The 22,010-nt window shown below is 37.3% G+C and overlaps 1 protein-coding gene across 3 annotated transcripts; it reads left to right on the plus strand.

The window, feature by feature from the left end:
* Positions 1-1,018: 1,018 nt before the first annotated feature.
* Positions 1,019-18,712, plus strand: LOC149071624 (HBS1-like protein). Of its 3 annotated transcripts, none has more exons than XM_089247726.1 (4): positions 1,024-1,233; positions 15,913-16,436; positions 16,552-16,614; positions 16,924-18,712. In XM_089247726.1, the coding sequence occupies exons 2-4, from the start codon at positions 15,963-15,965 to the stop codon at positions 17,560-17,562; spliced, it is 1,176 nt and encodes a 391-aa protein (XP_089103852.1). In that variant the 5' UTR covers positions 1,024-1,233; positions 15,913-15,962; the 3' UTR covers positions 17,563-18,712. The 3 variants fall into 3 exon arrangements, with proteins under 3 accessions (XP_089103850.1, XP_089103852.1, XP_089103851.1); XM_089247725.1 differs by lacking the exon at positions 1,024-1,233 and adding an exon at positions 15,411-15,772; XM_089247724.1 differs by lacking the exons at positions 15,913-16,436; positions 16,552-16,614; positions 16,924-18,712 and adding an exon at positions 5,804-7,713 and having other exon boundaries at positions 1,019-1,233.
* The last annotated feature ends 3,298 nt before the right edge of the window (positions 18,713-22,010 follow it).

A 22,010-nucleotide genomic window follows, 5' to 3' on the forward strand; every position in this document is an offset into this window, starting at 1 on the left:
CCAATAAGAAAATCAGTATGATTGTTTTCCTAAAGAGCGCAACGCGGCTCACGACAGCGCTTTACGTTGGGCGTTATTGGCTGACTGCTTCTGGACGAGTCAAATGCGTCTTGCGCCGCGCGTTTCACCGATCTTCCCTACATTTTCGTTGTGCTTTCTTTCCCTTCCCTTCAAACCGGAGCATGCAGACGACAGAGTAGCTTATGCCAGGGCCATATACTTTATATAGCCACCCTGAGCTGATGTGCCATGCTAGGAAAACACAAACGCGTAGCGTGATTATGTAACACGTTTCTGCCGACGCGAAATGATCCAGTTCGGTTCACGCGGCGTAAGAAGCCTATTTCCTGGAAAACCCGGCTTAAGAGTGAAGAGAATATCGGCAAAACCACGGCGCACGATGCATTTGACTCCTCCAGAAGTAGTCGGTCAATCACGCCCGACGTAAAGCGCTGTCGTGAGGCGTATTACGCTCTGTAGGAAAACAGTCATGCTCTTTTTCTTATTGGTGAGTGGACGGCGTGTCGCGCTGGGCGATTTACGTTGCACGCGGCACAAAAAACCTGCTCCTAGGAAAACCCGGCCTAACGTTTGCGTTGCGGCCGTTTCAAAACGCGCCAGCGCGTTTGTGTTTCATATTAGACCATGCATTCTTTGCTGAGAATTGTTTGTATTGGTGCGTACTATCACCTCTTAAAAAAAATTTTCCCATCCTTTCTGAATCACCGTGTGCACACCATTATTATATATATTCATAAAGCGTTTTTAACAACAGTTGGCAGTTTTTGATTACTTTCAGCATCATTTTTGGCATTGTCCCGTATTTTGTTCCGAAAGAATATGGTCAGAGCTTATTTGTCGAAATGCATTCGAGAATGTGGGAAACATTCTGCGAAAAGAGAGCCTCTTATTTTCCCTGCGCCATCTGTAGGAATAGAAGCGATAGGATAACTTACACATTCGAATGTTCAGATTCTTTCACACAGACGGCGCTGTTGTCACTCTTCATCGCAACCTGTTTTTAAACCATCTTGCGTGTACATGGTGGGTGGTTGTGTTTGTATGTATTGGAATCTTCCTGGTTTTTTTTGTTGTAAATTTTTATTGAACATGAAAACTGACATGAGTCGAACATGAAACGAAACATGGCTCATCGAAATGTTTTAGGAAACATCCATTCTTTGGCAAATGGATGTTAAAAGAATGGCCACTCTTTGATTACTCCGGGAAAAGGTAGGTCATCTCTATCCAATGTCCTCCATTGTGTTTCGTTGTTTATATCACAAGTCGCTGCATATCATATTACAATTTTGGAACCTCAAAATTTGTGAGAAGTGTCATTCAAATTATTTGGTAAAGATATTGTACATTGCCATTGTCCAAATACTAGTGTTATTAAATTGTTTGGAGCTAAAACAATTTATATTTTAGTGACACTTGGTGATTGATGTTTATGGAGAGAATTTCAAAGAATGGACTTTAAAAAGCGGGGGGGGGGGGGGTGGGGAAGGGCGCATACAGCGGGCCAGATGTGGCCCGCGAAAGGTGTTCCGGTAGAAAAGTATAAACACAATAAGATAAAAATGTAGGTTTACTGTATTTCCTTCATGGAAATACTGGGGAGTGGGATCCATGTGGAAAATTGTGGAATACCTCAAAATAAAAATTGTCAAATGGAATTAAAGTTGATAATTATAGCCGAAAGAAATTGTCTGAGGAAAGTATAGTTGCCAATTACAGCCGAAAACAAATGTCTGGGCATGTAAGATTGATGATTATTGTCCAAAAACGTTAAAGTAAAGATGCCAATTACAGCAAAGAATTGTCACTGCAAAAAAAAAATAATGCATAAAATCCTCAAAATTCCCCGTAAACTCTAAAGAAAAATTTTCCCCTTATGTTTTTTTGGATTTTTCACATGTTCGTTGCAAAAGAATATGTGCCCGAGTGTAATTATTACATGTCCTGGGTAATAGATTTGTCTAGCCTTGATGCAAGTAAAGTAACAGCCAAAAAAAAAAAAAAAATTGTCAAAGTTACCAATTACAGCCAAAATGATTTCCCAAGACAAGCGTAGTTGCCAATTGTAGCACCAAAAAAAAAAATTGTCACATTCAAGTAAAGTTGCTATATACAGCCAAAAAACTTTGTCAAAGTGAAGTTGCCAATTACAACTGAAAATGTTGTCAAAGGAAAATTTATAAGCCATGAGAATAATTTCAAAATCTTGATTTAAAAAATTCAAGTAAGCGATGATGAAAGTAAAAAAAAAATACGGGACATTTTTTACATAAAAGTTGGGCTGGTAAAAGTGACAGGAATTCCCTGTAAAATACACTTTATTTATATATATGTTACTGCCAAAGCCCGAAGTGTGGCCAATTCGCAACAGGGCCCAATGCTTTGCGAATTGTCCAAAGTCTGAATTGTAGAAATGATATGGCACATCAAACTTTGGCTGAAGACACCTGGCCATAACTGGATGTGTTGATGTAAGATGGCCTGGTAGGAGCCAAATCCATTTTTTTTTAATTGCCAATGTGTGATACATGTCTATGTGTATATAGACGGCTGTATTGGATTAGCTCCATGTGACGAAGTGTGAAAAAAGTGAAATTCAAGAGAAAAAACTATAAAAGTAGTTATATAGAAGTTTTTTTTCTGCCAAATTTTGGAGAGAGAAAATGATTACCGCATCGTGAGTGACTACGGTCTGATGGGTTGCCATAATTAATGTGGGCATAATTATCACAAAAAATACGCCTTGACAGTGATCACAAATCATGTCTTTTGTTATCAAACTTTGGTCAGGGATTACTGGGCACTTTTCAAACTTGCTGGCGAATGTCCGAATAATTTGGATATTGGCTGGGTCAATACGCCTATTTAATAAAATTGGTCATTTCACGAAGTGGTTGGCCCCATCATCAATTTGCCAATTTCTGGCTTCGGCAGTAACATACATAAGTTTCTAGCCCCCCGCACAGCAGAATTATTACTACTACTTAACCATACATATTCCTCTATAGAATTTCTAATGCATGGGAATACAGTAAGTGAAATGTAGTGGTTAAAATTGATGTTACTTTTAAAAATCCAGTAGGAGTTCATATTTTTTTCTCGAGAACTATCTCAACTCAAAAGACATAATTTTTTTATCAAAAAAGAGCCAAAGTGGTTTAACCCGGCTTAGAATAATTTCAATATAGTCCTACAGCATAATGTTTTGCATTGTTCTGTAATGCAATCTTGACTGATTGGAAATGTCTTGCAGTAAAAATTCCTCAATGCGAGCTGGTCATCCATTACTCGATGCAAACATAACATCAAGTATTTACCATCTTCTCTTTAAAATATAGAGGCCAGATGGCAGCACCAACAAGAGCACGGAATAAACAGAATTCTGACAATATGAATGTGTTCACACGTGTATTCAGAACACACAATTGGAGCATGTATTAATTCGTTAGAAATTCTGTAGAGGTGTACTGTGTGCATGTACGGGTAAGTTGTAGTAGTAGTAAAAATCCACATAATAGCATTTTCTAAAATTTTCTTAAAACATTCTATCAGATTATTCTGCAGTAGCACTGATTGTTCTGTGACGTTGACGACCAATTTTATCATTCTGTTGAAATTTGTTGCAACAAGGTCTGATTATATTTGTGAAAAGAAACTAGATTTTTGTTTAAAGAAAAAAGTAGCTGTCAACCCAATCAACGCATATGACACGACGTTCACACGCCCTTTCGTGCTAGCTATATTAGAAGCTACATGAAGATATTCAACTTTATGCACGGCACATGATATTCTCTTCAACAGAATTAACGTTCCAGTTAGGAAAGTACGTAATGTCACGAGTGGCGTAGCAGAGGGCGCAATGTCCCCTCCCCCCTCCTTCTGTAAATCAAAATTTTATCTACGTTGGCACCCATTCTCTTGGAGTGACTTTTGATCTCTCCAAAATAAGTAAATAAATAGAAAAATATTGATTTAGGTAATACAATACCTACTTCACTACCCACCTAATTCGTAATACAATTGAATGGAAACATTTTTTTTTTTGCTCTATACATTCATATTCTTCAGATTATATATTTTTACCTTTTATCATTATTTTTTTTAATTTAATTGTATTCTTTTTTTTTGAGTCACTTTGTTGGGTTGCTACACTGCTTATGTACACTAAAATTAGGGCTTTTTCTACATTTTGGTTAAAAAAAATGTCTTACTTTCTCGATTTTGTCTTACTTTTCCTACAAAAACCTATCAACAAAATTTGTATAATTGATTTTAGTTGAGTTGGGAATCATCAATATTATGTCAAATAATCCATATGTAGTAGATTGCAATTAATGATTCTGCCAAAGCAGAAATTGTTTTTGAAGTTATGTGGGGCGGGGGTGTATGTGGACCATTTTCTGGTTTATTAATTTTTCATTTGCTTGGTTTGAGGGTTCAACGAGTAGAGTAGCAATTAAAAACCTCTGTGCGTGGTTGAAAAAAAAAAAAATTGTATTTTGTATTTACCACTCTATTTCATGGTCTTGGACACAGTAACTAGCATTCATCGTTTAAAATTATGGTGCACATTTTGTGCATAGGTAACACAACAGTTTGCATAACAAAGCAGTTGGGTACACAGGCCTATTCTAGGTTTTGTGACTCTGATGATAGCCAATAACATTCAATTTTCTTCTGTATTTTTAGGGCATGCAGAGCCATAAACAATATTTGCAATGCTCACAGCAAAGAGCTGGAAATGAAAGTGCTTCATTTGTCAAAAACGGTTACACTGTCATTGAGCACTGAAATTTAAACAAATCCTTTTAAAAAAAGGGGGCGGGGGGGGGGGGGATGGACAATGCAGTAAAACCATCTGGTCCACCTTGACTTATTTATATCAAACCTTGTAATTTGTACTGTGCTTTTGGAAGTGGTCTTAAAAGAGCGTCATTATTAAAAAACTTACATGTCTTCATAATTCGCTGTGCATTGTCGAAGAGACTTGACACACTGGACTGTGAAAGACTCCAAAAAAAAAAAGTAATATGTATTGTGATGAAAGACAGAAAAGAATTTATTGTGTGTGGTTGCTAATAGACCTTATTTTGGCCAAAAATTGTTTGTCGCCTAACCATTTTTGTCATTTTGCTTTGGCTCGAGTCAATCTTACAGAATACTGAAACAGTGTAATGAAAAAAAATTTCAAAATTGTTTTTCCTTTTTTTTAGGGATTTTTTAATATATTTATTAGCTATGATTTTTTTCTAAAAGGGGTACCGTCCAAATTTTTTGATTGAGAGCCCTGTATAAAATATTATTTGGATTTTTATAATATTATAAATAATAAGTATCAATATTAAATTAAATGATCAAAACATTGAAATTAATCAAATCAATGAAAAAGTAATTAATTTCTAATGATCAGGTGAAAATAGAAAATGAATTAAATTTATTTTTTTATTGAAAAATTTGAAGTAGGCTTATTTTCTAAATTTTTGCGCCTGAATCAGTATCAGAAAAAATGCCTTTACCCATTTTGTTCCTCCCCCCCGACAAAAAACCTGGCTACGCCACTGATTGGTTGGGTAAAATCCGAGTGCAGTGTTTACACATGGGGCATTTAAATCATAGTTGATTGGGTAAAGAAAGACTTCAATACAGTTATTGATAATAATAAGATAGTTCTGGGAACATAGTTCATGTTCAGTTTTTTTTCTCGTGACTTTTCTTCTTTTAATGTCAACATTATTTTATTTTTTCTTTCGTCGAAAATGAGTGATCTGAAATTTTTCGACAGTGCCGCCACAGCTGAAAATGTCCCGGCATCGACATGTAAGGACTTTGGATTTGGATGAAGAATACGAAGATGCTTTCCCTCGCACAGAGGACACAAGCTGGATGTCGTCGGATGAAGATAGAGACGAAGAGAAAGTGATTCGCCCGAATAGTCGTACCCTTACAGATTTCATTTCACTCTCCATATCGGACAACACCACGCAAGGTAATAGCATTTCATCGTGTGATGATACAATTTATATACAAGAAAGACAAGAAAATGATGTGACTAGTATCGAGCATGATGGAGCTCCATGTGCCAGTGGTAATCAGGGATCATTCATAAGTCAGGAAAATGTTTCGAAAAACTCCTCTCAATCAAACACCTCCTTGTCGAGTGCAAGTTTATTACAAGCAGGGGAAGCTGAATCTGAGACCAAATTGCCTGATTTCTCATCGAAAGATGACATTGGTGAACCCAAATTATCAGAAAAAATATTTGAACCACTCTCCACCAGAAAATCTGTACTCAATCTTGTTGTGATAGGCCACATCGATGCTGGCAAGAGCACCTTGATTGGAAACTTGTTGGTTAACCTTGGTCGTGTGCCTCGTTCTGATTTCAACAAGCTGAACAAGGATGCTAGACGTAAAGGGAAACCGTTTGAATATGCCTGGGTCATGGATGAAACAGATGAAGAGAGACAGAGGGGGATCACCATGGATGTTGCATATCATAAATTTGACACCAAAAGTAAAGCTATTGTTATTATAGACAGCCCCGGTCATAGAGATTTTGTCGGGAACATGATCAGTGGTACTGCAGTTGCAGATGCTGCTCTTCTGGTGCTTGATGTGATGTCAAAGGAGTTCGAAGATGATGAACAGCGTTCTGGACAGACTGTTGAATGCATTACTCTTGCTTATTCTTTTGGTATTCAGCAACTTGTAGTGGCCATAAATAAGATGGATTGTGTGAATTGGAACGAAGATAAATTCTTGAATTTAAGGACTCGAGTTCTTCTTTGTGCTCAAGCATTAGGTTTGAAAAACACTCAGTGTGTACCTTGCTCTGCCATCACTGGAGAGAATGTTATGAAGCACTCGCCACATTCATCTTGGTGGGAAGGCTCAACACTCATTGATGTGTTGGATAAGTTGAATGTACCTGAAAGGTGCATGTGGGAAGTTTTCCGGTTGTCGGTTTCTGATTTTCTAATCCATACGAACAAAACTGTGAAAGTTTCTGGTAAGATAATTTCTGGTCATGTTGCAGTGAAAGACAAAGTCATGGTGATGCCTTCGCAGAAAGAATGTTCAGTCAAAAGCATCTTGTTTCAAGACCAAATTTTAAAAAATGGAGAAGCAGGTGATTATGTCGACGTGATTCTAAGCGGCATTGATACCAGTTCAATTTGTAAAGGAGATGTTATCTGCCACAGCAAAAGCCCGCTGAAACCTTGCTCTGCTTTCCTGGCAGAAATAGTGGTATTCGATGGCGTTTCATTGCCGCTGACTGCTGGTTATTCAGTAATTTTACATTGCTCAAACATCCAAGAGCCCGCGGTTATTGAGGAGTTGATATCTCTGATTGATGGGAGGAGCGGGGAGGTCATAAAAAAAAGACCCCGGTGTATCGTTAAGAACAGTCATGCTGTCGTGAAGATTAGTGTCTCGAAACCAGTTTGTATTGATGCTGGATTGGAGGAACTGAGACGCTTTGTCTTAAGATCGCAGGGGTTGTCGATTGCTTCGGGAAATGTTTCCAAGTTGTTGTAATTTACAAACGATAAATTAAGCGTTTTCTGTGAAGCTTCTCTGAAGTTTTCTTCATAAACCTATATTTTGTTTTATTTATTTATTGATTGCGTATTCGATGCATGAGTCTGTATGAGTCCATCAGATGAATAAATTGAGAAGGTTTTGTGTGAATTCTTGAATCTGTTCAATTTTTTTTCGTGAGCAATATTTTTCAGGAATAGCCTATATCAGCTGTTCTCAACCCGTGCTCCGCGGAGCCCTCAGGGCATCGTGTTCAATTCCCAGGGGCTCCATGGCGACTTGAGGAAAATAAAATAAATCAGTAAATTTGATAGATAAATAAAACAAAGAGGTGTACAGGGATCTGCCATAAAAATTATATACAAAAAAGGGCTCCTCGAGTCAAACAGGGCTCCACCATAGAAATCATATAGTGAAAAAAAGGTTCTGCGAGTCACTGGTCTACATCAAAGGTTGTCCAACCCTTTACCCTCGAAGCAAAATGTTTTACATGTTCGAAACTTTTTCTTCAGGTGAATATTTTTTTGGAATTTAAAAAATTATTTTGTTGTCTAGAATTTTTTTTTAATTGTACAGCCCGGTCATAGGCCCTGAACAGCCTGCCATAATTTGATGTTTATGTTTATTTCTGTAGAAGATTATATAGTCCGAACTCGTTATAATGACCATGGGTTATTGGCACTGTTTGATTTTAACTACCAGTACAATAAGTCAAATTTTTTCCTATTCATTCTATGTTCTAGTATAGTGTCTATTTCCTATGGAAGGGGGGGGGGGGTCATTATAATCAACATCGACTGTAATAGCTGGGATTCGTCCAAGCCCTTCTCTAAGGTGTGGTGAAAATTATGGTGGCACAAACATCAAATCTTACTGCATTAAATGTGTCTGTTGCTAATGCTGGTTGCTGGGAGCATGCTGGTCTTTTATCAAATTATGTATGAAGAATTTTTGAAATTAAATGTTGATACTTTCCCAAGCTAAACCCGCACTTATCACCAGGGCTTGACTAACAAAGAAAAAAAAATTTAAAACCCTAGGCACCAACCAAATATTTTTGTAGCCAAACATTTTCTTTTAGCCGAGCTAGTAAACGTACACAAAAAATTTTAGATGTAAAAATTCAAATTTGTTAGTCATCGTGGCGACCTGACATCCAGGATTTGTCCAGCCCTGCTTATCAATATTGGTGTGGCCATTATTCCATGCAATGAGGGCAAGAATGACAACAGCATAGGTTTGATTGTTTATCGGTTATTTTTTTCACAGTATTCAATGTCTACTTAGTTTGTTAAAATTTTGATGCACATTTATGTATATCTATAATATGAATCCTAAATCAATAATAACGATAAAACATGACCACTTAATTTAGGTTTATACTGTGGGTAGGATTTGTTGACACAGAATACATTGAAACTAAATTGAAACGAACTCTGAGAAATAGAAAATTTGGCTTAGCAGTAAATCTGATCTGTTAACATGCGATAAGAGCTGTGAAAAAGTATGAGAGACTTTATGTTCTAGGGTACAGTATATATATACTGTACCCTAGAACATAATTTTTCAAACATTTTTTCCCCCTTGTCAGTTTTTACCATAAAATTCCACTAAATTTGTTTTTTAGTATCTTAATATTGTATGAAACATCCTATGAAATAAAATTGGTTTTTCTGTTAAATTATAATAAATATAAGATGCAGATTTTTAGAGAGGGTTTAAATGTGTGTTTTCCATGGTACAACATGGGTCTGGTACCATGAAACATGTAGTGTGGTACCTTGAAATGGTAGAATTACAAAAAAAAAAACAAAAAAAAACAATAAGGTGTGTATTTATAATATAAATCATAATTGAAATGAAAGATATATAAATAATGGCACAAATATGATTGATATATATACACATAGAAATAACGATAAAGCAGGTAAGAACATATTTATATAAATTAAACACATAATTATTCCACATTATACTTGCAGAAAGCATAGGCATAAACTTGTATCCAGCCCATTCCCCCAACATTTGCCACTATCTCCATAGTAACCTATGGAAATATGTTTGAGTCCCCTCCCCCCAATAATTCTTATCCCCAATATTTCTAGTAACTTTACGCATATGGATAGGAAGACAAATGGAATGTTTTTTCCCTTAATAAGTTCTGTCAGTTCTTTTGATGCTAAGTAATTGCACACATTTAGAGATACAAAATTTATGGCGTCTTTTACAGGTAATAAAGTATTTTCTCTCCTCTCTACCTAAAAAAAATTGATTTCGAATTCAGAACTGCTATATTTTATTTTCCTCAACAATGACCATGAGATAACCAAAAATATGAGAAGAGAAGAAATTTTTGTAGGTATAGCTAATAGTTTTTGTAGGAGAAAACTAGAATTCTCTCTCTCAAAATACAGTAAAATCTCTTACGGACAATGGGACAAAAAAAATCGTCCATAAAAGAGGGGTGACTGTTAATCGTGGGTTTGAAATGTATACTTTTATTATATAAGGGGAAATTGTTATTTGGCCGTAAAAGGGGGGGGGGTGGTGGTTTACTATATATAAAATTCATTAAAAAGGGGAAAAGTGAAATAAGAAGAGGTAAAAATTTGCAAAAGTTCAAAGGTAAACACTAGGACAATTTCAAGCTTTATACTATTCCAAGATACAGGATCTTTTTGTTGTTTCAAGATATTAGATGCTCCACCATTTGTGAAAAATATGAGTAACTTTATGCAAAGGGCTTGGTATGATTCATAGGCACTGGAACCTGGGGGCCTGATACTGTTTGAGGCCCCTAATAAATTGAGTCCCCTAAGAGGGAACTCTGTCCCCCTAATAATTCATAAACATACAATGAAGCACCATTCCGCTTAATGTGCATGGGGCTTGAGTCCCTTATATACGGGAAGAATTGTGATTTGTCAGGCCCCCCCCCCAATGTTTTCTTCATTCGGTTCCTCTTGCTATGATTTATCATGTGACTGCATAGATTATAATTACTGAATATAGTGTCCTAAACTTGAAATGGTGAAAAGAAACACAACCAAATCAGGGACACAATTTTGGAATTGAAATGTACCTACTTGCAAAATCTTTGTCAAGGCCACAAAAAGAAATAGCTGAAACAACTTTCAGCTTTAAGATTACGTATTTATAATTGCCTGTACTCCAAAAAGTGTTTCTAATAAAATTATTTTAAGTGTTTACCTTCCAAAAAAGCAGAATGTTTTGCATTCATTGTTCTGCAACGAACCATCGGCTGACTGGAAATTTTTTGCAGTAAAAATTCCTATAATAGTGTTTACTACATTTTTCCAGATTGTTCTGCCGTAGCACCGATTGTTCTACGACGTACGTCACAGATTTTGGCATATTCTGCTTTGGAGGTGTTTACTATGCTCAAGATATAACAGTTTACCTCCCCCATATTTTATAGCATGGGTCAAAACTTGCGTATTCTATAGAGGTAACTACATCTGTCATTAAATCTAACAGCTACGCCCCCCCCCCCCTCCACTATAGAGAAGAATTCACGATGAAAATACTTATAATTTTCACGCCTGCGACGATTGTTATTTCCCAGAGGAGTTAACAATCAGATAGAAGCTTGTTCAACAGAGCCTATATACAGGCACCCGTATGCATGCAGCCCACTAGCGGGTAATCACTATGGAATGTTAACCACCACGTTTCCTGGATTGCAAGTCATCGTGCACGCTCTAGCGATTTATTCCTTATCAAACCATTGTAGTTATTTTTTCGTTTCCCACAGCTTTTCTCCATGGGAAAGAGAACCTAAGTTTATGATAGAGAGCTTTCGTACAGAGATCAACCAACCAACCACAACCCTTCTAGTACGTACTGTAGAGTCTTTAATTGGCTTCGGACAACAACCCACGTGCCTTTCAAAAGGCAAACGATTTAAATATTTGGGGGGGGGGGGGTTAAATTGTGAAACCGAATATTCTCTCACGATTCCTTTTTACGAAAAGGTCTCCCTCCGACATTGATAACTGGAGCTTGGGAAAATTCCGCTTTTCCCAAAAAACCCCCCTCTTTTTTTCGTTATTATCAATGACTATAATAGCTCTTTACTACCGATTCCCACAATATATTCCTTGATTTTCCCACCATATATGTATGGAAGGCTTTTATATATATATAATCTATATATATATATATGTGTGTGTGTTTGATAAGGGTTTTTTTTTTTGCGCGCGTCTGTTCGCTCAAGTGCGGTGACCGAGAGGCTCGTCGCCCCTCTTCTACCTATACAACAGTCCAAATCGCACCATTTGTTGGGATTTAAAGTTCTCACGTTGTTTAGGCAGGGCTCCGAACGCGTGGTGCCTGTTTGGCCCTCCTTGTGGTTTTTTTTTTTCTGATCTGTTATTTATTCCTTTTGAAACGTTGCCTTTTATCACTCGGAGCGACTACCTACTACCATATTTACTGACTAGTATTCAATGAAGAGAACGGTTTTTCCGTGGGAACGCGAACGTTTTGCACGTGTCGCACGCGCTCCACCAGCTGTGCGTGCACCGTGTAATAATGGGTACTAGTGTGTCGGAGGGGGGGGGGGTAAGTTTGCATGGGAAAAGAGAAGTTGTGTATTGCTGATACTGTAGTAGTATTGTAGTGAACTTGGTGGTTTTTTCCCCCGAAAGGTACGTCAGTTGAGGCAACTAGGAAGTTCGCCGAGGAAAAGAATCGCAATTATGGTGGAATACCTCTATCAAGTAGCCACGTCTCTAGTTTTTTTGAAGGCGAGGGTGGTTCTCTTGGAGCGATTTTCACTGTATGTTGGATACGGGTGCGTTGGCAATTGTTTTACACCTGGTGTCAGTGTTTTCTTCTCTTTAGTAAGATGGCCTTTCTTGCGAGCATCTCGAGTGGATTTTGCTTGGCATAGGAGGCCCCCCCCCCCTAATCAAAGATATGGTTTATAACTTTTAATTATAGGTCTACTAAATTTCTAGGGTAGTAATTTCAGTCAGGCTGGGGCCAATGATACTGTTTAGACTGCCCGTAAGTAGTACTGTACTTTGTTACAAAGAGGAGAAAAAAAAGCTGAGGAATGCAATTATTGGAGTCAACTTTCATCTTTAATAATCTAAGTAAAATTTGATTTATCTCTAGATATCAACCCCGACCTACGCTTCGAGAAATTCTGCGATGTTCACATAACGTCTCCCGGGTCCCTGGAACCCAGGTCGTTGAAGAACCTGGTTTTCAGCGTATAAAAATTATTCCGTTGGGTTCGTGAATGAAACTTTCGCGTATCCTATTCCGAAATTTTAGGTATTTGAAGATAGCACTTCAAATACCTATTGCATTTTGACGGAAAAAGTGGCGTTTAAACAAATTGTCTAAATTTGGATGATCAAACAGAGAAACAGTGATTCCAATAGTTTTTTCTTCCGACCTCGTCGGTCAAAAACTGGAGACATTTTAAATATAGAAAGAATTAAACAAAGACATTGCACTGAAAATTTTTTCTTATAAATCATTCTTTTGCTCACTGTTAAAATCACTGATTTTTTTTAGTATCAAATTTTTAATCAAGAAACTGGTTTCAACTCCATGCGACGGGTCCAGTGGTTCCCAATGTGTGGGTCTTGACCCCCAGAGGCCGCGGGAATGAACTGGTGTGCGGGAGATGAACGCCAGAGATTATCCAAAACAAAAACCTCCAAATAAGAAATTTATTTTCATACTTCGCAACGTAAATAAAATATGTCAAAACTAAAAAAAAAATGTGTCGACTCAGAGTTGAGCTTACCATGTATCATATAATGTAATTTTATTAGGGCTGGTCCGATTAATCGGGTCGGTTAATCGATAAATTGTTAATCGCAGTTGAAAATTTTAGTTGAGTTAATTGACTCGATGAATCCTATTAAAATTCGATTAAAGTTTGCAGAAAAAAGTTTTCAATTTAGCTTGATTTATTTGACGAAACAAATTTTCGATATGTTCCTACGTATACATGACATTTTTTCCACACCCAACACTTACTCATACACTTTTTCACCTCACATCAAACTCAAATTTCCCTTAGGTAAAATTCCAAATTTCCAGTTGGAGATTCCAGCTCGTACGGAGCGAACAAGGGTGTGCATTCATGAGACGTCCGTAACCTCCTGCAAAGTCCCATTTCAGTCAGTCAGACATAACATTTTAGATGAGTGACCATATTTAAAAATATTTCAATCAAGGTATTAATCAAGCTTTTCGGCATCAGGGAATACATGTCTATTTAATGAAAATTGGTGATGCAGAAATTTAAGTTTCAAGTTGAGTTTGATGGCTGTTTCAGAAGACAAGACAAAGTTTATTGTCTCCACTGTGAAAGCAACATTTTTCGTGTATTACGTACATATTTTTGCAGACATTTTTTTTTTCAGCCACTTCGTTGGGCGGTTTGCCTGTTGTGGCTTTTGTATCTGGGAAGCTCCTTTCCCAACAAGTACTATCAACCAAGCGTTTCTTGGAAAACCAGCAACAGCATGAAGATTGGAAGTAGTTTCGAAATCAGTGATTAACCTAAAATAACTGACTTAAATGACAAGATCCAAGTGAAAAAACTCCAATATTTGACAAATAACTTTCAGCATCTTAATTTATCCTTATATTTGTTTAAAAACTAGTGAATAGGTGTATGAAATGAATGAAAAATAGTTTTATATGTAACATCACTTAATATTACGTAGTTACGAAAAATATTCGCGTATTAAAATTCGATTAATCGATCAAAAACTTTTGATTAACCAGTTAAAAATTTTAATCGATTCCCTGCCCTAGATTTTTTTTTAAAATCAAATTCTACTTGTAATCAATATATCAAGTTAATACTTATACAGGGTGACTTGAAAAGAAATGTCCGATTTTGAAATTGTACAGAAATTTTTCAAAATTAAAAACACGGAACACGTTATTTTACGTTTTATCTGGAAATAATTGCGGTGTCATTATATGTACCCGCACGAGTCGCAAAAGCGATTGATTTTCAACAAAAAGGTTTTCGTCAGAGCGAGTTTTCTTGAATCACAGAAATTACACGAAATTTACGCGGAAGCACCCCATGTATTTGGAGAAATATTTAAAATTTGTTTAGGTTCCGAGAGAAACAGCCATACAGGGATTCCGCGAGACCCTTTACATGGGAAACCTTTTGCCGCAAACAATTGCATCGAGATGTGATTGATTGTAACGTAGGTGCAGCGCCTTCTTAACGTATGGGCCCCACCAGGGCACGGTCCGGGGGGGCCTCACAAAATGACATCTGGTTGACATTTTCGAGAATTCACCAGGTAAGGGGCCTCGGAAAAAATCACTTGGCCCGGGGTACCATGATGGTCTTGAGACGGCCCCGCGTAGGTGTGACCATGTGGGACTCCTACGTTGTGTAAATGTAAACAAACATTAAAAATGTAGATGCATCCTTCACAGTGCCTTATCTCATCGTCCGATGCCACATGCTTTTATATATATATATAGTGTCAGCTATATGCATGCTTATGTGAAAGAAATTAAAATGCTGGGTTATCTCTTTCTCTCCTCCCCCCCCCCCCCCCCCCCAAGTCCGTGTCAACATCAGGTGTTTCTTGTTTCGCTCTCTCTCCCCTCAACTGACGTGGGAACCGAAACGCTCAGTGTGAGAGTTCGACTGAGTTTCCCACACTCTGCGCGTATTATTTATTATTATTATTCGAGGGCCGCGTGCTGCAGACGACAGAAGAAAAAAAAAAAATCTCATAATACACCACCTTGTCAGCCAGCCGCAGCAGAGCAGCCACCTCTTTTTCCCATATCTATAAAAGCGCCAGTGTCGCTGGATGTTGGCGCGCAATCGCGCGGTGTCCCTGTTTTTATTTTTTTTTTCTCGCCGCGATGCGATACTATCTCCACTCCGTTTCAGCCTCGGCTTAAATTGTTTGGCGGCCGGAATTGGCGGTGGGAAAGTTTATTTTTTTTTTATTGGTTGGCAACCTCATTCGGAACACCGTCTGCCGTGTCTTTAAACTCCCCGTTTTTCCCACGCCGCGATTTCCAATGTTATTCCCAGAGTCGCGCTTTGGTATCGTCAGTTCACCTGCGGACGTTGTCGGATACAGACCTGCTCTCTCTCAGTCTCGGCTCTGACATAACATGATATTTTGCTTGTGTTGTTGTGCTCTTATATTCCACTTATAATTCCATTCAGGTTAGTTTAATTAATCAGTATTGATATCAAAATTGAGAAATAATTAATCAATTATTGCTAAATTTTTTAATGTATGTATGAATTTATGTAATTGTGTATCATCTGTATCTAATGTCTTGTTTGCATTCTTATATTTCCAGGTTCGATCCATTCTTGAATAGATAATTTCTTCGATTTCCGCTGATCAAAGATGGAATGTTACATGTGCCTCGTAGTTGTCTTCCTTTCCTTGTTCTTGCGGTTCGCTGTCTGTGATTTGGCCTGCGACGGCGAGGGTTGCAGGAGTAAGATCACAAGTTTCCCTGGACATTGGCCGGAGAGTTACTGCAAAGTCACCAATGTGGTCTTCAATACTGGGAGTAAGACCCTGAGGATTAACGGCGATCTCAAGGATCTGGATAAATGCTTCCGGGTTCAGGACATTTGGAAGTTTGATACCCAGCCTGCTCACGAGGAAGTTAATGACATGATGTGCGATCAGATATTCGAACGTGGACATTTCTTCACAACTTACTACTACCATGGGAGCAATTATTTCCACCTGCATTACGACACCCTGATCCCACTGTTCGTCGCCCTCCAGCAGCAGGAGGAGGCATCGAAAAGTTCGAGTGACAAGAAAGATGTTACTCTGTTACCTGGCGTGGAAGCTGAACGAGAAAAAGTAAGTTTCGTTCTCTTGTTATATTTTCTCTCCTTTTCATTGAAGTTACATGGTTGTTACTATCACAAAATTTTGTTAGCAAATTTACTTATCGTGTCTTACTTTGTGTTTTCAGGGTATTGATTGGGATACTGATGCTTTCATGGATGATAACTCTTATTGGATGCAAATGCTCAAGGTAAGCATGTTTCTTGATTCATGATTTGATACCTTTTCAGTTGAACCTCACTGTAACAAACTGAATTTTTCATCCCCATTAAAAGTACTACACATAACAAACATTGCACAGAAACAACTCGAACATGCACATTCCAGCATGTACCAATTCATTAGAAATTCCACAAAGGGATATGGACAAGGTGTACATCTGGTTTAGTAGTAGTAGTAGTTCCCCATTGAAAAAAGATTAAGACATTGATATTTCTGTATAAATTGACAACATGGTGTATTTAGTTTGCTCATGTCATTTCTTCTTTCTTCTAAACAGATGATGGCAAAATCTAGACGCTTCTTGCCTTTGGACCAGAAGCTGACGGGCATGAACAAGACGGTTTGCTTCAAGGAGGCTTATTTTGGCACCCCGAAGATCAACTATTCCGATCCGACGGTCCTCAACTCCTTTTCCATGTTCGTGAAAAAGACTTTGGGCGTTAAGAGCTATGCCTTTGGAAGGAAGGAAAAACCAAGAATTGGACTTATTCACAGAGATGGTCGAAGACGTATACTCAACGAGGAACAGTTGAAAAAGAGTGTCGAATCATTTGCCGATGTTGAAGTGACGGATTTCTCCAAGATGACTGTCAAGGAACAGATACAGTCAATACAGAAATACAGTGTTCTGATCGGTATGAACGGCGCTGGACTGATCAATGCACTGTACCTTCCTGAGACGAGTGTTGCCATCCAGTTAGTTCCATACAAGGCTGAACTTAACGTTGCAGAGTTCGGTAATCTCCTGAAATCTCGTGGTCCATACCTGGAGTGGCACAACACTCACTCTGAAAACAACAAATCTATTTACGGAGACGTCTTCAGAAATGGTTCGGACACTATTGTGGACATTAAGGAGTTTGTCGAAGTGGTGCGCAGAGCTGTGGAGATACATAAAGAGCATATATTAAGCTGAACTTTTGAGTGAAAAAAAACCGACACTCCTGTGAAAAGGATAACTGGTTTTCGAACTGTTACATCATATTGAACTAAACTCCTAATCGTGCGCCAGCACAAGATGCTTGTAAATTTTGCAAAATTTGCATTTTGCCTGCCGTTGCGAATGCTTCTTAGGATATTGTGATTTTTCTTATACACCAGTTCTGTTTGGATGTAACTTGCAGTGCCCATGTCTGCAATTACTTAATTAAGCAGCTCGACAAAATCTACTTAATCGTTTATGAGCAATAATGTTCCATGTTTGCCAACTTAACTTGTAGCTCTCGTTGTATATTATGTGCTGCTATATCTTTCGCATTCACCATTAATTAGCGCTATCTGTGCCTTATTTTTTTTACAATGAGCGTGATGGTTACTAAAAAAAGTGGGATAGATTCCTATTGATTATTCACATTTACTTGTGCCTTATTTTTCTTCTCGAAGCACTATGGTGTATAGAGGCGAAAATCCTACTATTCAATTACTTATCACTTCGATCATCGGATCATTCCTGAAATCATGACAAAAATGCATATATATATATTGTTATATTTATAAATCTTGTTCGACAGCCAGATAGGTTATGGTTAATGTTATTTATGTTTTGTACATAGTTCGTGACACTCGAAACGCATATTTTGTTGTGTACAGTGAAAAATCATTTGTGATACATTTTTGTTCCTCAACTTCCGAATGATGCATTTGCTATCAGTATAACCATGGGAAATTATTATTTTTTTTTCAACTCATTAACATTCGATGAAATCTCTGTTGATTGGATGATGATCATCACATTGGGGTGATCTGAATGTTAAAGAGAGAGTTAAACACGCTAATATAGATTTTATCAAAGCAGCGAATTTTAAAATACTAACACAATGTGCCTTATGTTGTTATAGGTTTTAAATGACAGTAATATTCCTAATATATTCTGAGATGTTTTAATGTTTGCCATTTGAAATTGCCATCAGTAGCCTTTATTTTTGTTCACCGATGCCATAATTCATACTGAATGCCATCCAATTATATTACGCAATGCATTATCCAGTTGGTCATGTAAATTTTAAAATATTGTGAGTTGTTTTTTTTTAATTGTTTTTAAAATAAATCTAAAGTTTTCTTTGAAACCATTGTCTCGTTATTTTATTGATGAGAATTAAGTGAATTTCTTTTATTGCTTGCAATGAAAGCTTTTTTTTTAAATGAAAGGGGTAAAATCGGGATAAGAAACAAAATGTCTTGCATTGGGATGAGTGTTAATTGGTAATGAAAAAAGAAATCAAGAATTTTGAGAACTTTTTGACAGTTTAAATGAAGTGAATCACTAGGCTACCATTGAAAGTTCTCTAAATTGATTATACTTGAAAAAGCAAAAGCTAATGGTTGTCCTGATAACTAACCAGAAAAAAAAGTTTGCAGGATACCTCTATAGTCTCTTGGTTTTAGATTGGTGGTCGCTAAGGGGGTTGGGGGGAAATGTATTTTGGTATAAAGAAATCAGAATAATAATGAAGAGTGACTATATATAATATAGTGAGACAGGAGGGGTTCAGTGTGTGTCGGCTTCTAGCGGAAATAAAGATTGCCTTCTTCTAGATGTGTACCCCAGGCATAATAGAGGAATTTAGCGTCTGGTGATTGGTCACAATGAACCAATACTTATATAGAAAAGTACTTGAAATTTCATTCAGCAAAATTGAGCGTTTTAAAAAAAAAATATTTAATTACGGTCGAAACTTGATATCTATATACTGTGGTATAATAGGGACTCTCACAACACCACGAATAGGCCTGGACTGAAAAGCAAATCTATTTCCGGCTTTTATTAAATTACGATAAAATATCAAATCTCACAGCAGACTTATAGAATATTTGGTCTGCATGTGTCTACCAACATACAAAGGTCTAAATAGCTTTTTGAAAAAATTTGTTTTGTACCATTTCACTCAGAGTGAAAAATCCTGGTGCCTAACTTTTTTTTCTGATTCGTAAAGTTCTGATAATTACAAACACAAAAATTCAGACGCCTGTCACTTTCACATTCAAAGATAGATGGCAGCACTTCCAACATATAACATACTAAAATACTGTAGTGAAAAAATCCTATAATTGGTACTCTCTCTAAAATGGGTGTCAAACTTGCAACTAGTGGTGGCCTTCAACATCTCAATACCATCCAGAAAAATGTTTTTTTTTTTCTAATTAACAATTAATTAGGACCTACCGTATTTTAACTTGTATAAGGAATCCTTTTTTGCCAAAAATAGGAGGGGGGGGGGGGAAGGTTTCTTATATATAGATAGAATTATACGATGTAATCCTCTTTTTCCAAATTTTAAGCTAGAAAAATCAGGAGGGTTCCTTGTACACGTTAAAATACAGTAATAATTTTTTCCTATTAAAAAGTGAGAAAATTTATATAAAAAATGGCAAAACAAGAACCTCTACATATATGAAATCAGCTACATATTCGGGAAACATAAGCCTTTCAGCGACAGCTCCTTGGTTGAGGAATTGATAAATACTGCTGAAATTGCCAGAAATATATGTGCAAGCATTTCATGATACTTTTGTGTCGAGACACATTGGGGTCATGAAAGGCTAACAGCAATAGCTGATAATTTGAGTGACCAGTTTGAAGTAATATCCTTAACCCATTGACGCCGGTTGGTAAGAAAAAACTTGCCATTCGACATTTATTGTTTTCTTTGTAAATTAATGGTGGTAGTGGTTCCACTCAAGTATTTTTTTCTTTCTTTCTAAGAATCAAAGTAATCTTTAATGGGTTAAATCAGCACTTCCTAGAGATAGAAGGCCTCCGCGGTCTGCTTATGATGTAAGTAGTCCATTTTCCCTCAGAATATTCAGAAGAAAAAATTCCCTGTTTGTGCCAGTATCATCGTTGTGAGGAAAAGAAATTATCGGGCTCAGAATTGGAGATTTCTTTGCCCCACATCCTATCACTAGGTGGTATTTTTGAGCCAATCAGGAAGATTCTACGTCAACATAAGAAGAAACGAAATAGGATACAGTGTTTCAAAATGTAGCAAACTTCTTAGGTAGTCTGAATGACGTTTATGGCAAACAGTGCCGAGGCCTATCTCTAGGAGGTGCTGGTTAAATGTGTACATTGCTTTTCAATAGTGCTCGACACACAAAAGTTCGGGTGTTCATGGACGTGGCTCTTAAATGACTGTGTGTTTCTTCTAATATGAACATCACTGAAGAATTTTTAGAAATGTTTTTCCATTCACAAAATCATAACAAGGGAAGATATTTCTGACATTGTGGCAAACTGCATCAAATTATGCACTTGAGAAAAATATCAACTTCCCATGAACAACAAACTCGTAGCAGTGAGAAAGAGTGGTACTCCAGCAATGAATTACTACTTAACCATATATGCACCTCGTACACATTTGTCTACAGAATTTCTAATGAATTGGTACATGTCAGAAAAGGGTTACCAGACGTCCTCTTATTTGATGCCATTTCAGGCATCCTCCTGTTTTAGCTCATAGTTTCCCCAACTTTTTTTGTCCCATTGCCCCCTTCAGAAATTTTTTTCCTCTTCCCCCAATGCAATCTAACTCATAGGATCCTATGTTATACCCGTAGCTTCTACCGCCCCCTTGGAACTTTCCATTGCCCCAAGGGGGTGTTAACGCCTACGTTGGAAATCACTGTTTTAGATAATTCACCCTCTTGTTGTCCTTTTTGGGGGTTTCCAGCATTTTATTTTTTTTCCCTTCAGTATTTTGTTTTTCACTCTGAAACATCTCTCTTTATTGACATGAGTGTGAGTGTGTGAGAAATAAAGAAAACATGATGCAAGCAATACTTAATGCTGATTCCCATGGCTAATCTCTTCCAGAAAAAGCAACTCTTCCGAGGGAAAAACAAACCTTCTGAGTGTAGATCTTAACGGGGCTATGGAAGCTTCCAGAAATGCCAATAAATAGAACAAAAGACCAAATTCTAAGAAAAACCTCTTGTTGCTCTTCAGGCGAAGCAATAAAACTGACCAGATGGTGAGAATAATGAATTTTTAGCGGAGGGAGACAGATTGTTGGTTGATTTGTTTTTTGCGATTCTGTTTTAATTGGGAAAAACTGGTGGTGGTGGTTTTTTTAGTCAGTATAGTAGCGCCATCTGTGGTGAAAATATCTGTGGGAAAGAGATGCCACACAAAAGAGTGGGCGTCCTTCTTTCTCAGTTTTCGAATCTGGTAACCCTGTCAGAATGAATTTTCTGAGTGTATGTGTGACCTTAACGTATTTATGTTTTCTGAATTGTGCTTCCTGGTGCTGCTTCTATTTTGAAGTAAAGATGGTAAATGCTCAAATTTTCATGCGATGTTAGTATCATGTTATAGGTCTGGAAAGAGACGTTTCTTACATTAGCAATGGCTGACAAAACTGTAAA

Source organism: Pholcus phalangioides, unplaced genomic scaffold (genome assembly GCF_987345545.1).
Source record: "Pholcus phalangioides strain wild (caught in Gottingen) unplaced genomic scaffold, Ppha-v1.0 ptg000018l_1, whole genome shotgun sequence".
In the NCBI taxonomy this organism is placed as follows: Eukaryota; Metazoa; Arthropoda; class Arachnida; order Araneae; family Pholcidae; genus Pholcus; species Pholcus phalangioides.